At 32.2% G+C, this 12288-nt stretch overlaps 1 protein-coding gene across 7 annotated transcripts in view; it reads left to right on the top strand.

Moving 5' to 3' along the window:
• The window catches only part of CSMD3 (CUB and Sushi multiple domains 3), a 1192082-nt gene that overhangs the window by 1108750 nt on the left and 71044 nt on the right, over nucleotides 1–12288 (top strand). For all 7 annotated transcript variants that reach the window (XM_032415697.1, XM_032415696.1, XM_032415695.1 and 4 more), the window contains 5 exons: nucleotides 1376–1564; nucleotides 1983–2129; nucleotides 4376–4564; nucleotides 9764–9949; nucleotides 11499–11693. In XM_032415697.1, coding sequence (XP_032271588.1) covers nucleotides 1376–1564; nucleotides 1983–2129; nucleotides 4376–4564; nucleotides 9764–9949; nucleotides 11499–11693 — 906 coding nt within the window. The remainder of the gene's footprint in view (nucleotides 1–1375; nucleotides 1565–1982; nucleotides 2130–4375; nucleotides 4565–9763; nucleotides 9950–11498; nucleotides 11694–12288) is intronic.

Below are 12288 nucleotides of genomic sequence, written 5' to 3'. Positions count from 1 at the left end.
GGTTTTTGTGAGGAAGTAACATGCTCAGTAACCCAAAAAGATACTTAGCTAAGCATTCCAGAAATATTAAATAGCTGAGCACACACTAAATAAACCCTTCCTTAAAACTTAACTTCTCATACAGTTATATATGTCCCATCATTTCAATATGCCATAGCTATATCTTCACGAATGTTCTTCATCTTTGACTCAAATTTTCCATTCCATTTCCAACTGTCAAGTTAACTTTTTTGTTTATTTTATATATTTGTCATTTTGTGGAAAGCAATGGTAAGGTTTCTCTTTTTAGACTGAGAATGACCTGCTACCATTTACTTATTTTTGAAAATCTTCAAATCATATCCAAGAAGCAAATATCCCAGACCAAAGTAGAAGAAACACAAGTAAAAGCCAAAAAATAAAAAAATAAAACAGCTCTTATATGTTTTAGCTTTACTATATTCTATATTTAGTGTTGTATTTTCACTATATTTAACTATGCTATATTCTATGGTCAATTTACAAATATCTCAATATTAGTTGTGGTGGCTTTTATTTTTGAATTATTTCTTTTCAAATTATTAACTTGAATAAAGAGCAATTATATGTTGTCATAATCCACTAGTTTGCTTATTCTTTTCCATCCCTATACCACATGGAGACTTTATAACTCAAAATATTTCATTGCCCTTGCATCCAGGAAATGATGAATATATAAATCCTTCATCTAGTCATCTATATTCCAGCAACTATATTTGGTGTTTCCAAGCCTAGCTCATTCGCACAAAGAACTGAAAGATAATTGGTAACCTAAAATTGTGTTGAATTTTCATGGTTTAACCATATTTCTGAAATCAGGAGTAGCCTTGCCCAGAATAAATACTCTTGAAACAGTACAGTTTCTTATCTAGCCCTACATACCTGAGTGAGTTAAAGTTTGAGGAGAGAAGAGAGTGAGTAAAAAAATATGGAAGGAAAGGACAGGCAAAGACCTAGATGAGAGAGGCAAGAGGAGGGGACATAAGAAGATGAGGAAAGGTAGGGAAAGAATACAAAGAAATCGAAGTAGATAAATGTCTTACCTTTTTATTATCTATGTACTTATAATACAGGAGATAAATGTCTTATTTTTTAATTATCTATGTATTTATTATACAGAAAAGTAATGCATCTTCCATGTAATTAAAAAAAAGGAAATCAGTACCATAATTTTTGGGTCATTCTTCCATTTTTTGAACTGTAAGCTTAATACAAATTATCTCTTCTAACACATAATTCAAGGTATTTTTCTCCTTTCTCCTGGTATTTTCACCCAGCAGAGTACTGGGTGTTTAAAATGCAGTTTTCACTTAGTTCTAAAAGACTAGCATTGTTTAATGATATCTTTCTTTGATAGTGCTCTGCCCCGCCAATGAATTACGGCTAGATTCCACAGGAGTCATATTGAGCCCTGGGTATCCTGACAGTTACCCAAATCTTCAAATGTGTGCCTGGAGCATCTCAGTAGAAAAAGGATATAATATCAGCATGTTTGTAGAGTTCTTCCAGACAGAAAAGGAATTTGATGTTCTTCAGGTGTATGATGGTAACCATGGTTTATATCTACCACATATTCATAAATTCAGTTCAACTACTCTAGTTATATTTGCAGACCTTCAGTGTAAACAACTGCTTGTATGATTTTATTTTATCTTATAGTTATTTTTAGAAGTATCAACATCCAGTTTATCTACACACCATGTGAAAACTGTAGTTAGCTTATTATTCTACAAATTGTAGATTCTTCAGCTATGGAGGTAAATGTTTAAAACAGAGATAAGTTTTAAGCTACTGTTGATTGGTTAAATTGGTTTTGGAGCAATGTCACCACATATCATACTATTCTAAATATATTCTATTACCATATACCATATATCATAATATTCTAAATATATAAAATATTAAAGATAAATTGGAACAGAATTGTTCAGTTATGTCTAAATTATATTATTTTCTTTCCAAAGGACCAAATATTCAAAGTCCAGTGCTTATTTCCCTCAGTGGAGATTATTCATCTGCTTTTAATATAACAAGCAATGGTCATGAAGTATTTCTCCAATGGTCGGCAGATCATGGCAATAACAAAAAAGGGTTCCGGATAAGATATATAGGTATGTGATACTTACAACTTCAGTACACATCTCACCTACATCCTCAGTATGGTTGTGGCTACAGAGCACAGACACAGACCCTATTCAATTAGACATGAATTTAAATCACAGTTCCTCCACTGAGGCTTCTTGAGCAATTGATGTAAACTCTCTGTGTCTCAGTGTCCCCACTGTCATGATAATCCTACCTCTTGGGACTTTTGAAAAGATTAAAAGCATTTAGGATATTGATGACTTATGTATGTTAGTTATAAGTTAAACTCTGATATTTTTAATGCCTTTTTCCAATAGATTTGTTTCCCTTGCATTCTCACAAAATAGTAACACTGTTGCTCAAATGTGTGTATCTGACCTATTTAATAAGTCCTTGATATGAGAAGGTTAAACAAAAGATAAATGTACAATGGTAAAAATCTTTGTTTTTGTTTTTATCATCCATTTATGATAGTTGCTAAATAAGTCTAATATTGAAAGGGAAATGACCAACACATAATTAAAAACCTTTAGTTTTGAAAAAAAGAATTGTTTTGTCATTACTGCTTTTCACTAAGTAGTATTTAAAAAGATATGGGCTGAAAATCCTTTTTAATATTGAGATGAAATAACTTTTCTATATGCCTTCCTGTTTATAAGGTCTAATGATACTGAGCCAATAATTTTCGTTTCTTGTTGAATAAGTGTATATAAATGTTCTTCATTGTACAAAGATTATGTTCCTTTTTTTCCCATCCTAAATCATGGCAGAGCCATGGGTATGTGCTCAATAACAGAATATTTCAGAGCTAATCAGGCAGCTCTTTTCTGTACAGTGTTCGGACCATGTCTCCCCAACCCAAGAATCATTGCTAATCAGTTCAACTGAAAATTACTTTCATAAATATTTTATAAACAATTCTGACAAAATAATTATAGACATAGGCTTCAATAAATTTTGAATTTTAGTTCTTAAAATATACTTTCATATTTACTCATTTATATAAATTTCCATATATAGTGTACAAATAAAATAATTTTTGTCTATTTACTTTGATTTTAAAACTATAAGATGATAGTTTGATTTTAATTTATTAACAATTTGTCTTTTACACTTCAAAATTGACTTGTCACTGACATCACAATACTAATATGTATATAAATTTTGTCCTACAATAGATTTGCTTTAAATTTTTCAAAAATGTTATTAGGCATACAAAGAAGAAATGCTTTAAAAATTCAAATATATGCCCCAGTCATCATTAATTTTTTTCATATTTGAATCATTTTCTAGCATGTGAACAATGTAAATGTCTTTTTATTAAATTTGTGCCCAAAGATGGAATTTAAAAGTCAGCACATGAAATTGTAGTTTTAATGATCATAATAACTTAAGGGGAAATTATTCAAATCAATTATAAACATTAAATTGACTATATTATAGACTAAATATTTATGTTGATATTCATGATAAATTTTTATATAAATATATTGAAAATAGCACTTTAACCCCAAGAATAACTCGACATATTGTATATTTTTCCTTTAGAAATAACAGGTTATGACATATATATTCCAAGTCCAATCTATTTCTTTCTAGTTACCACTAAAGTCTTATTTTTCTCAGATGAATACACTGAAGTTACAAAGGGTAAATGGATCCTGCCAGGCTGAATAGTCTTAAAAGTACATATATATGAAAAAGCCATTTGACATTATCTTTTGACATTTCAGACTTCAGAAGATGAAGAAAGTTTTATTTTATTGACATTTTTATCACCATATGTAAGCATTCTTGACAGCATGGAAACTCTTTAATAAACTGGGAGAGAGGATTATGGAATGTGGGGGGTCTATTTAGACATCAACCAAAATGAAATGCATGACCTAACATGATATAGGTGTCTGGAAATAACTTCAAAGTTACATATAAACAACATGCTCTAAAATATTACTACCAAGACTGGCATTTAAGTCCTTCAAATTACAAGAAGTACAGCTTCCAAAATTCACTGAAATATTTGTAGAGCTTTTGAACCACCAGGGTGTTAAGAAAAATATGTATATTTCAATTCAGAAGACCTCTTCTGTGATGATAAAATGTTCTGAGTTAGTTTTGTCTCCCAAAAGTTATGTCAATGGATTGTCAAGAGAATAGAAAATTATATGTTGTTCATAGGAAGTAAAATTCACACAGGTGGCAGTTACAATGCTGGATTGTAAAGAATTTCTGATTCATTAATTATACAGTGATTCTTTTGTCTTTTGAAAAGCTTTCTACTGTAGTACACCAGAATCTCCACCTCATGGATACATTATCAGTCAGACAGGTGGACAACTTAATAGTGTGGTCCGCTGGGCCTGTGACCGAGGATTCCGACTTGTTGGGAAAGGCAGTGCTGTGTGCAGAAAGTCTTCCTATGGTTATCATGCATGGGATGCGCCGGTCCCTGCTTGTCAAGGTGAAGTATATTATCCCCAAATGGAAAAACACATTAATAAAAGATTAACCCTGTTTAACTTTTGCATTTGTATCATTGAAACTTCCAAAAATATAAATATTCAGAAGCATATTATAGATGCCCCTCTTGAAAATGAGACTTAAAAATGCAGAATGATAAATTTGAGAAGAGTGAGACACATTTTATAATTCATTTGTTGTGTGATTAATGCCTTTACTCTAACCACTCATACACCTGTACATACTTCAAAAAATTATTATTATTATTAATTTCTTTTTTAGAGAGAGAGAGAGCATGCACGAGCAAGTAGGGTGGGGAGGGGCAGAGGGAGAGGGAAAGAGAGAATCTTAAGCAGGCTCCATGCCCAGCACAGAGCCCCACATGGGGCTCGATTTCACAACCCTGAGATCATGACCTGAGCCACAATCAAGAGTCCAATGTTTAACTAACTGAGCCACCTAGATGCCCCCACCTGAACACACTTTACTCATCCATCTACCATTCTCATTACTTTGTTGTCAGAAAATGATTGACCCAGAGCTGGAGATTGCTTTAGTGTGGAGTCTGCAGAGAGAAAAGAGAGGGTAAGAGTGGGCAGGGTCACTGAAGATTTTCACTCTGAGCATGCAAAAATGTGCTCTCAGAGCAACAAATTTGAAAGAAGAAAATGTAACCAGCCACCACGTCATTTTTTCTTCACTGTTTAGCTAACTTAATAGAGATACGTCTTTCTTTTTCATTTGTATTTTGTTAACAATGGAGGCACCGTCAGAGTGTTGTATCCTGTTACAGCCAACAGAGTGATAAGCTTCTTTTTCAACAAATGGCACGTTTTAGATCTTTGGACTAGATCTTGTTTTTAAAAAGTAGTCTCTTAGCTAGGTATAGTTATAAAGACAAGTGCAATATCAGTTATACCAAAAAATGTAATGTCATTGGACTTAGAAAATTTTTAATATTTAGCATATCACACTATTTTGTCCATATGAAATTTAATTTTATATTTGATTTATTCTACCCAGCATATAGAGGTGTATTAAACAACTATGAACCCTCACATTAAAAAAATGCAGAATACTCTCAGTTAATGAATAATGGGTCTTACCTATAATCTACTTATCAGAAGGAAGTTATATAAAACAAATAAAATATAAAATCAATTAAAATTTAAAATTGAACAACAGCAAGTTAAAATAAGCATAGATATTACCAAACACCCGGAATGGGTTCTTTTACCTGTTAAACTGTAATTTTAATTCATGAAAAGATAACTCTCACAGGCATGTATAAATAAATGAGAAATGAAAGAACTATTGTTTCCTTGTTCTGTTGATACAGGAAATATTAATCGCTTACTAGAATTCTGTGAAAAGTCATAACCTTAGTGGCTTACCAACATTGAAAAAGCTGACTTCATGTTGAATAGATATATTTTAATAAACTATGAAAACATCTGCTTTTCTTTGACTAATGAATAGTAGTCACAAATTCTTAGTATTTCCCAGAACTGGTTTGGAAAAGAATCTTTGATCTTATAATTTCAGAATCATGGGAATTTAAAAAATATATAAACAATAACCTCTAAACCATATATACTTTAAATAAATATTAAAATGACCTGACTTTGAACTAGTACATTTCAGTTGTGTAATGATTGCTTAGATATATAAGAGGACATATATAATAGTCTTTAAGAAATCTTTAGTAAAAATAATTGTTTATTGGTTGAAATAAAAAAATCCTAAACTTTCTGAAATTTTGAAATTGCTTTGTATAGTCAGCACTATAATTTCATTGAATTTTTTGATATATAATACAACATTTACATATGGGTTCATTTTTTTTCATTGTTCTTGATTTAAAATGTTCTACAATTAGAATAGTTAAATCAAAATGCAGTTAAAAAGATATTTGGCATAGTAAAATGATAACAAGAAGACATTTCCAAAATTGATCTTTTATTATTACTGAAACAAATTTAAAAGATTAATTAGTAAATAAAAACCTTTGTTGTATGTGATCTATCTGTATTTGAACATAGCTAATTAAAATGAACTGGTTAAGTGTCATTGGGAAGAGCTATTCACATAATGCAAATTTTTGTTTTGTTCCAAGTTTGTTTTATATTCTTCAGTCATTTTTTTGCTTTATTTCCTCTGTCTCCTTATACATCCTCATGTATATTTACTTGAGCAACAGTTACACAATGTGAAAACAGAAAAAGATAGAAAATCCAATCTGATCTTTCTAGTTGGGTTAGGCAGGTGTTTTATCTGTTTGTTTGCACATCAAATAAGCCTTCACTGATTTCCTCTTCTTCAGGAATTGAACCAGTCTCATCTCACTATGCATTTGGGTTTTGTATAGTGTTATGTAGAAACAGTCTCTTTGCATTCCCTGCCTCACTTTTAATCTGTGCTCTTCTGAGGGTTCTGTAGAGAAGCCTCTGTGACAACCACTCAGTGATGATGGTTTTTTTGAAATTGATTTTTTTTTTATTTTATAGATGAGAAGTTAAGTCATAATCTACCCACAGGCATAGTTGTCGTCCTATCATTTGAGCATGTTGCCATTTTCTTAGGTCTAAAATATAGCCATTTTAGGGGCACGTGGGTGGTTCAGTTGGTTAAGCGACTGCCTTCGGCTCAGGTCATGATCCTGGAGTCCCAGGATCCAGTCCTGCATCGGGCTCCCTGCTCAGCAGGGAGTCTGCTTCTCCCTCTGACCCTCCTCCCTCTCATGCTCTCTCTCTATCATTCTCTCTCTCTCAATAAGTAAATAAAAATCTTTAAAAAAATAAAATAAAATATAGCCATTTTATACTAACCACATATGTGGACCTATTCTTTTTTTTTTCTTTTTTATTTATTTATTTATTTATTTTTAAGATTTTATTTATTTATTTGACAGAGAGAGACACAGAGAGAGAGGGAACAGAAGCAGGGGGAGTGGGAGAGGGAGAGCCTGATGTGGGGCTCGATCCCAGGGAGCTCAAGCAGGGAGCCTGATGTGGGGCTCGATCCCAGGACCCTGGGATCATGACCTGAGCGGAAGGCAGATGCTTAACGACTGAGCCACCCAGGCGCCCCTTCTTTTCTTTTTATTATGTTAATCACCATACATTACATCTTTGGTTTTTGATGAAGTGCTCCATTCAATACGTGCCCTCTTTAATACCCATCACCAGGCTAACCCATCCCCCCACCCCCCTCCCCTCTAGAACCCTCAGTTTGTTTCTCAGAGTCCATAGTCTCTCATGGTTCATCTCCCCCTCCGATTTCTCCCCCTTCATTTTTCCCTTCCTGCTACCTTCTTCTTCTTTTCTTTTTTTTTTTATAACATACAATGTATTATTTGTTTCAGAGGTACAGGTCTGCGATTCAATAGTCTCACACAATTCACAACACTGACCATAGCACATACCCCCCCCAATGTCTATCACCCAGCCCCCCCCTCCCCCCCCCCCCCCACCACTCCTTTTTAAACTTTATTTCCTTTCTACTTTGATCTAAGTTCAACCTACACTACTCCAATAATGTATAGTTGATTTTTTTTTTTTAAATCAGTAAATACACAGTCTTTGGTGGGGTTCTGTAGGGAGATGACTTATTACAAATCGAAATTCCCAAAAGTCCTAAGTAGAAATATCAACATTGCTTGAACAGACATCAGGGAACCATTTACGTCTGCAACATGATAGAAAGGATAATAACATAATTATATGAGATTGCCTATATAATTTATTAAGTCAGTGTTACTGCTTTTCTGTTCATAATTTTCAAGTTATCAGATTATGAAAGATCAAACCATGCACCAGTAGGGAGTCTGCCATTCAATTTTGTGAATGTCATATAGATTTCACTAAGATATTTCACTTCATAGTGAAATTCACATGGATTAATTAAAATTAAACACCTAAGTGGTAGGTTTTCTGAAAGAAGTTGAAAAACAATTTTAGGTTGAAATGAAAGCTAGGTAACTAGAACACAAGTCTGTCAATATTAAAACCAAACTCAAACCTTTCTGTTCTTTATTTCTTTTAATATGAGAAAAATGTACTTATAAGTCTAGTATATTTTATAGGAAACCTAGAAGACTAGATATTTCAGAATTCAGAAATTTTCTGATTTTATAGAGGTAATACAGTACACATACCAGATGTTACATAACTCCAGCTGGTTGTGGAGCTGTACCCATAATCAAATACACTAGTTTTTGTGCAGACATATGTACAAATATTTACACATATTTGAATATGATAGAAAAGATACAAATAATCTCATTTTAATCAGGGTTTTGCTGCCAAATATATTCACAGAAAGCTGATGTTTTTTTCTTTGATTTTGGAGATGCAAATGTGTACTGGTAAAGATGGCAAACAATCAATCTTAGAGTATATCTGTATAGTCATTTGAATTTATGAGATGTGAAAATACCTGATATACAATAAAGTAAATAAAAATTTCTACTGTAACTATCACATTATGGGAAAACTAATTTCAACGAAATCAGATTTATTGTAGATGAAAACCAAGACATCTAAGACATATCAATGAAATGCAGGATGATTCAACCTAGGATTTAAGACAATGTGTCCAGGCCCTATATTTATTAAACATGTTGATCACATGATATTCTATAGATGGTGCCCAAGCACATAGAGTTTGGACCTAAAACAAAGCAATATCCAGCTTCCAGTTAAAATAAATCTAAGCATCTATGCATTGTATTCCTGGCCAAAGCCCTGATGAGTATTAGTTACCAACACCTTTATAATCTTTAATAATTATCTGTCAAATTAATTGACCAAACTTGTTATGTGATGGCCCAGTTATGGATTAGCCCTAGATACACCCTATATTTATCCAATTTTCATTATCATATAATTTATATGAATGCTGATAACCATGCACACACTGACAAGAAACCAAGTAAGAAACCCAGAAATAAAGCATTAATAATGTATGGATTCACCAATCAAAAAAAAAAACAAAAAAAAAACACGCATTCAATAGGAGTTTGAAATAAATTATTCAAAAAGTTATGGTTCAGGAAAGTCTTTCTAGGAGATATTCTGAAATTGTTTCAGAGGAATTAATAAAATCCCAAATAGTTTTACATGCTTTACAATTTAAGAGACTTATCTATTAAATTAAGTATTTTTCTGTTTCTATGATTTTGTACATGTATTCATTCTAGCAATTTCCTGCGGGATTCCTAAAGCTCCAACAAATGGAGGAATACTCACAACAGACTACTTGGTAGGAACCCGAGTTACCTATTTTTGTAATGATGGATATAGATTGTCGTCTAAGGAACTTACCACTGCCATATGTCAATCAGATGGAACTTGGAGCAATCATAACAAGACCCCTCGCTGTGTTGGTATGTGTGTTAAGGAAATGGTATCATTTGTGTTTCTATTGGCATCTTGTATGCTTTAAAAGTTTATGTATTGTTCAAATTTTAGAACTAATCCCTGAAGTGAAATGTGATGTCTAAGAGGGAAATAAAAGTTAATTAAGCTGTCTTGTACCATGAACAACTAGAAGACAGTATAAGGACATAAACTCCAGAATATTTATGTCAAAAAATTAAAGTGAATTTTATTTTACATAACACAGTTTCACTGATTTTGTAAACATTCATCCATCAGTCAACATGTACTTTCTGTATATGTCCTTAAACAAATTTAAAGATTTATAATTAATAAAATTATATTCGAATACATTCAGCTCTGATTTTTATAAGGACAAAAGATGTTGCTAAGATGATCCATAACCTCAACTTCCATCAGTATTCTTCAGGTTACTTCCACTTAGAATATTTCCATTGCTTTCATTACTACTTTAATAGGTAAATGAATATTATGTAATGGTGACAGCAAATAATTCTGTTAAAATATTTGGTAGCAAAAGAATTGGAAAATGTTGGCTTAAATAAGGTTTTTTGTCTCTATATTACATTTATTTCTTATCACTTAATACTAACATTTCAACTTAGTTATTTCATTTAAAATGAAAGTTGTTAAATTATGTGTAGTCTTAACATAGGTATTGAATCATGCTTCTGTTTATCTTATGTTGAGTAAGTTTTGAATTAGCCAAAGTTTATAACACAACTCTTGCACAAAAACACCATTCTCATAAAACAGATTTCCTCAAAATACAGTCCTTCCAAAATTTCTGAATTAATGAGACTATGTTGTTTCCATATATTGCCTATTGTGACCAATGCTGCAATGAACATGAGCATGCAGATATCTCTTTGAGATCCTGATTTCATTGCCTTTGGATGTATACCCAGATTGGGATTACTGAATCAAAAGATTGGGATACTCTTTCTCATTTATGAGGATCTTCCATATTGGCTCTACATATATATTCCATAATGGCTGTGCCAGTTTACATTTCCACCAACTTGTACCAGGGTTCCCTTTTTCCTACATCCTGTCATTTGTATCTCATAAAAGTTGGGAAGAAAGATTTCAAAAAGAATACTTTTAAATCAGCTTCAAAGAAAAGAGAAAATTTTAACAAATTAATATAATTGGAATGATTCATCACTAAAATACATTTCATGTCTTTCTGTATTAAGGAATAAATTTGGATATGATAATATCCAAGAAAGAAAAGAAAGAAGAGGGTAGAGGTAAGGCAGTAATAAAGATACTGGGTAAATAGAATAATATGTACACAGACATTGAAGTGTGAAATAGTATAACATATTCAAGGAACTGCCAGCAATACCATAGAGCTGGGGGACTGGAAAAGATTAACATGAAAAATAAATTTTTAAAAATGCTGAAGGACTTTGGCACAATAGTGAATGAATTAAGGTAGTGGTGATGTAGGGGATGGAATAGATACAAGATACAGTTAAGAAGTAGAACAGACATGACTGATTAACATTTATGTTCTTGGTTATTGTATAGTTGTTACATGTCCAAGCATCAATTCCTTTACCTTGGAACATGGAAGATGGCGAATTGTGAATGGCTCCCATTATGAATACAAAACTAAGGTAGTTTTCAGCTGTGATCCTGGTTATCATGGGCTAGGTCCTGCTTCTATTGAATGTCTTCCTAATGGTACCTGGAGTTGGAGAAATGAAAGACCATATTGCCAAAGTAAGTATCCACTCAGCTAAACTTATTTCATAAGCTATTCTTTTTTTAATTTAAATTCAATTAATTAACATATAATGTATGATTTGTTTCAGGGGTACAGGTCTGTGATTCATCAGTCTTATATAAATACCCAGTGCTCATTACGACACATACTCTCCTCACTTGATTGAATTGTTTGGTCACTTCCTTTTCCAAACACACTAGAGCAATAATGAGATAATATTATTAAAAAGACAATTTATTCTCATTAAATTTTAAAATTTTATTAACTTTTTTTTTTTTTTTTAGTAAATGCTCATAAAAAAAGCATCGGCTTTAGATACAGAAATCCTGTGTTTGGATTCTAAGTCTATCATTTACTACAATAACTTGATAATGCCTATTGTATACTTAAAACTTGCCAGGCAGGCACTGCTTTTAGCCCTTTACGTGTATTAATTCATTTATTGTTTAGTCCCTATCTTATGAAGTAGTTGATGTTATTATACTTATTTTGTCAAAAAAAGAAACTGAGCCCCAGGTTTAATAATTTTTACACAAATCACAGAACCTATAAATGGTGGAGAAATGAGATTCAATCCAAGCTGTCAGACTA

The sequence above is a fragment of the Phoca vitulina genome, unplaced genomic scaffold (assembly GCF_004348235.1).
Source record: "Phoca vitulina isolate PV1807 unplaced genomic scaffold, GSC_HSeal_1.0 scaffold18, whole genome shotgun sequence".
In the NCBI taxonomy this organism is placed as follows: Eukaryota; Metazoa; Chordata; class Mammalia; order Carnivora; family Phocidae; genus Phoca; species Phoca vitulina.
The sequence above is the reverse complement of the archived record's forward strand: the minus strand, read 5'-3'. Positions and strand labels throughout refer to the sequence as shown.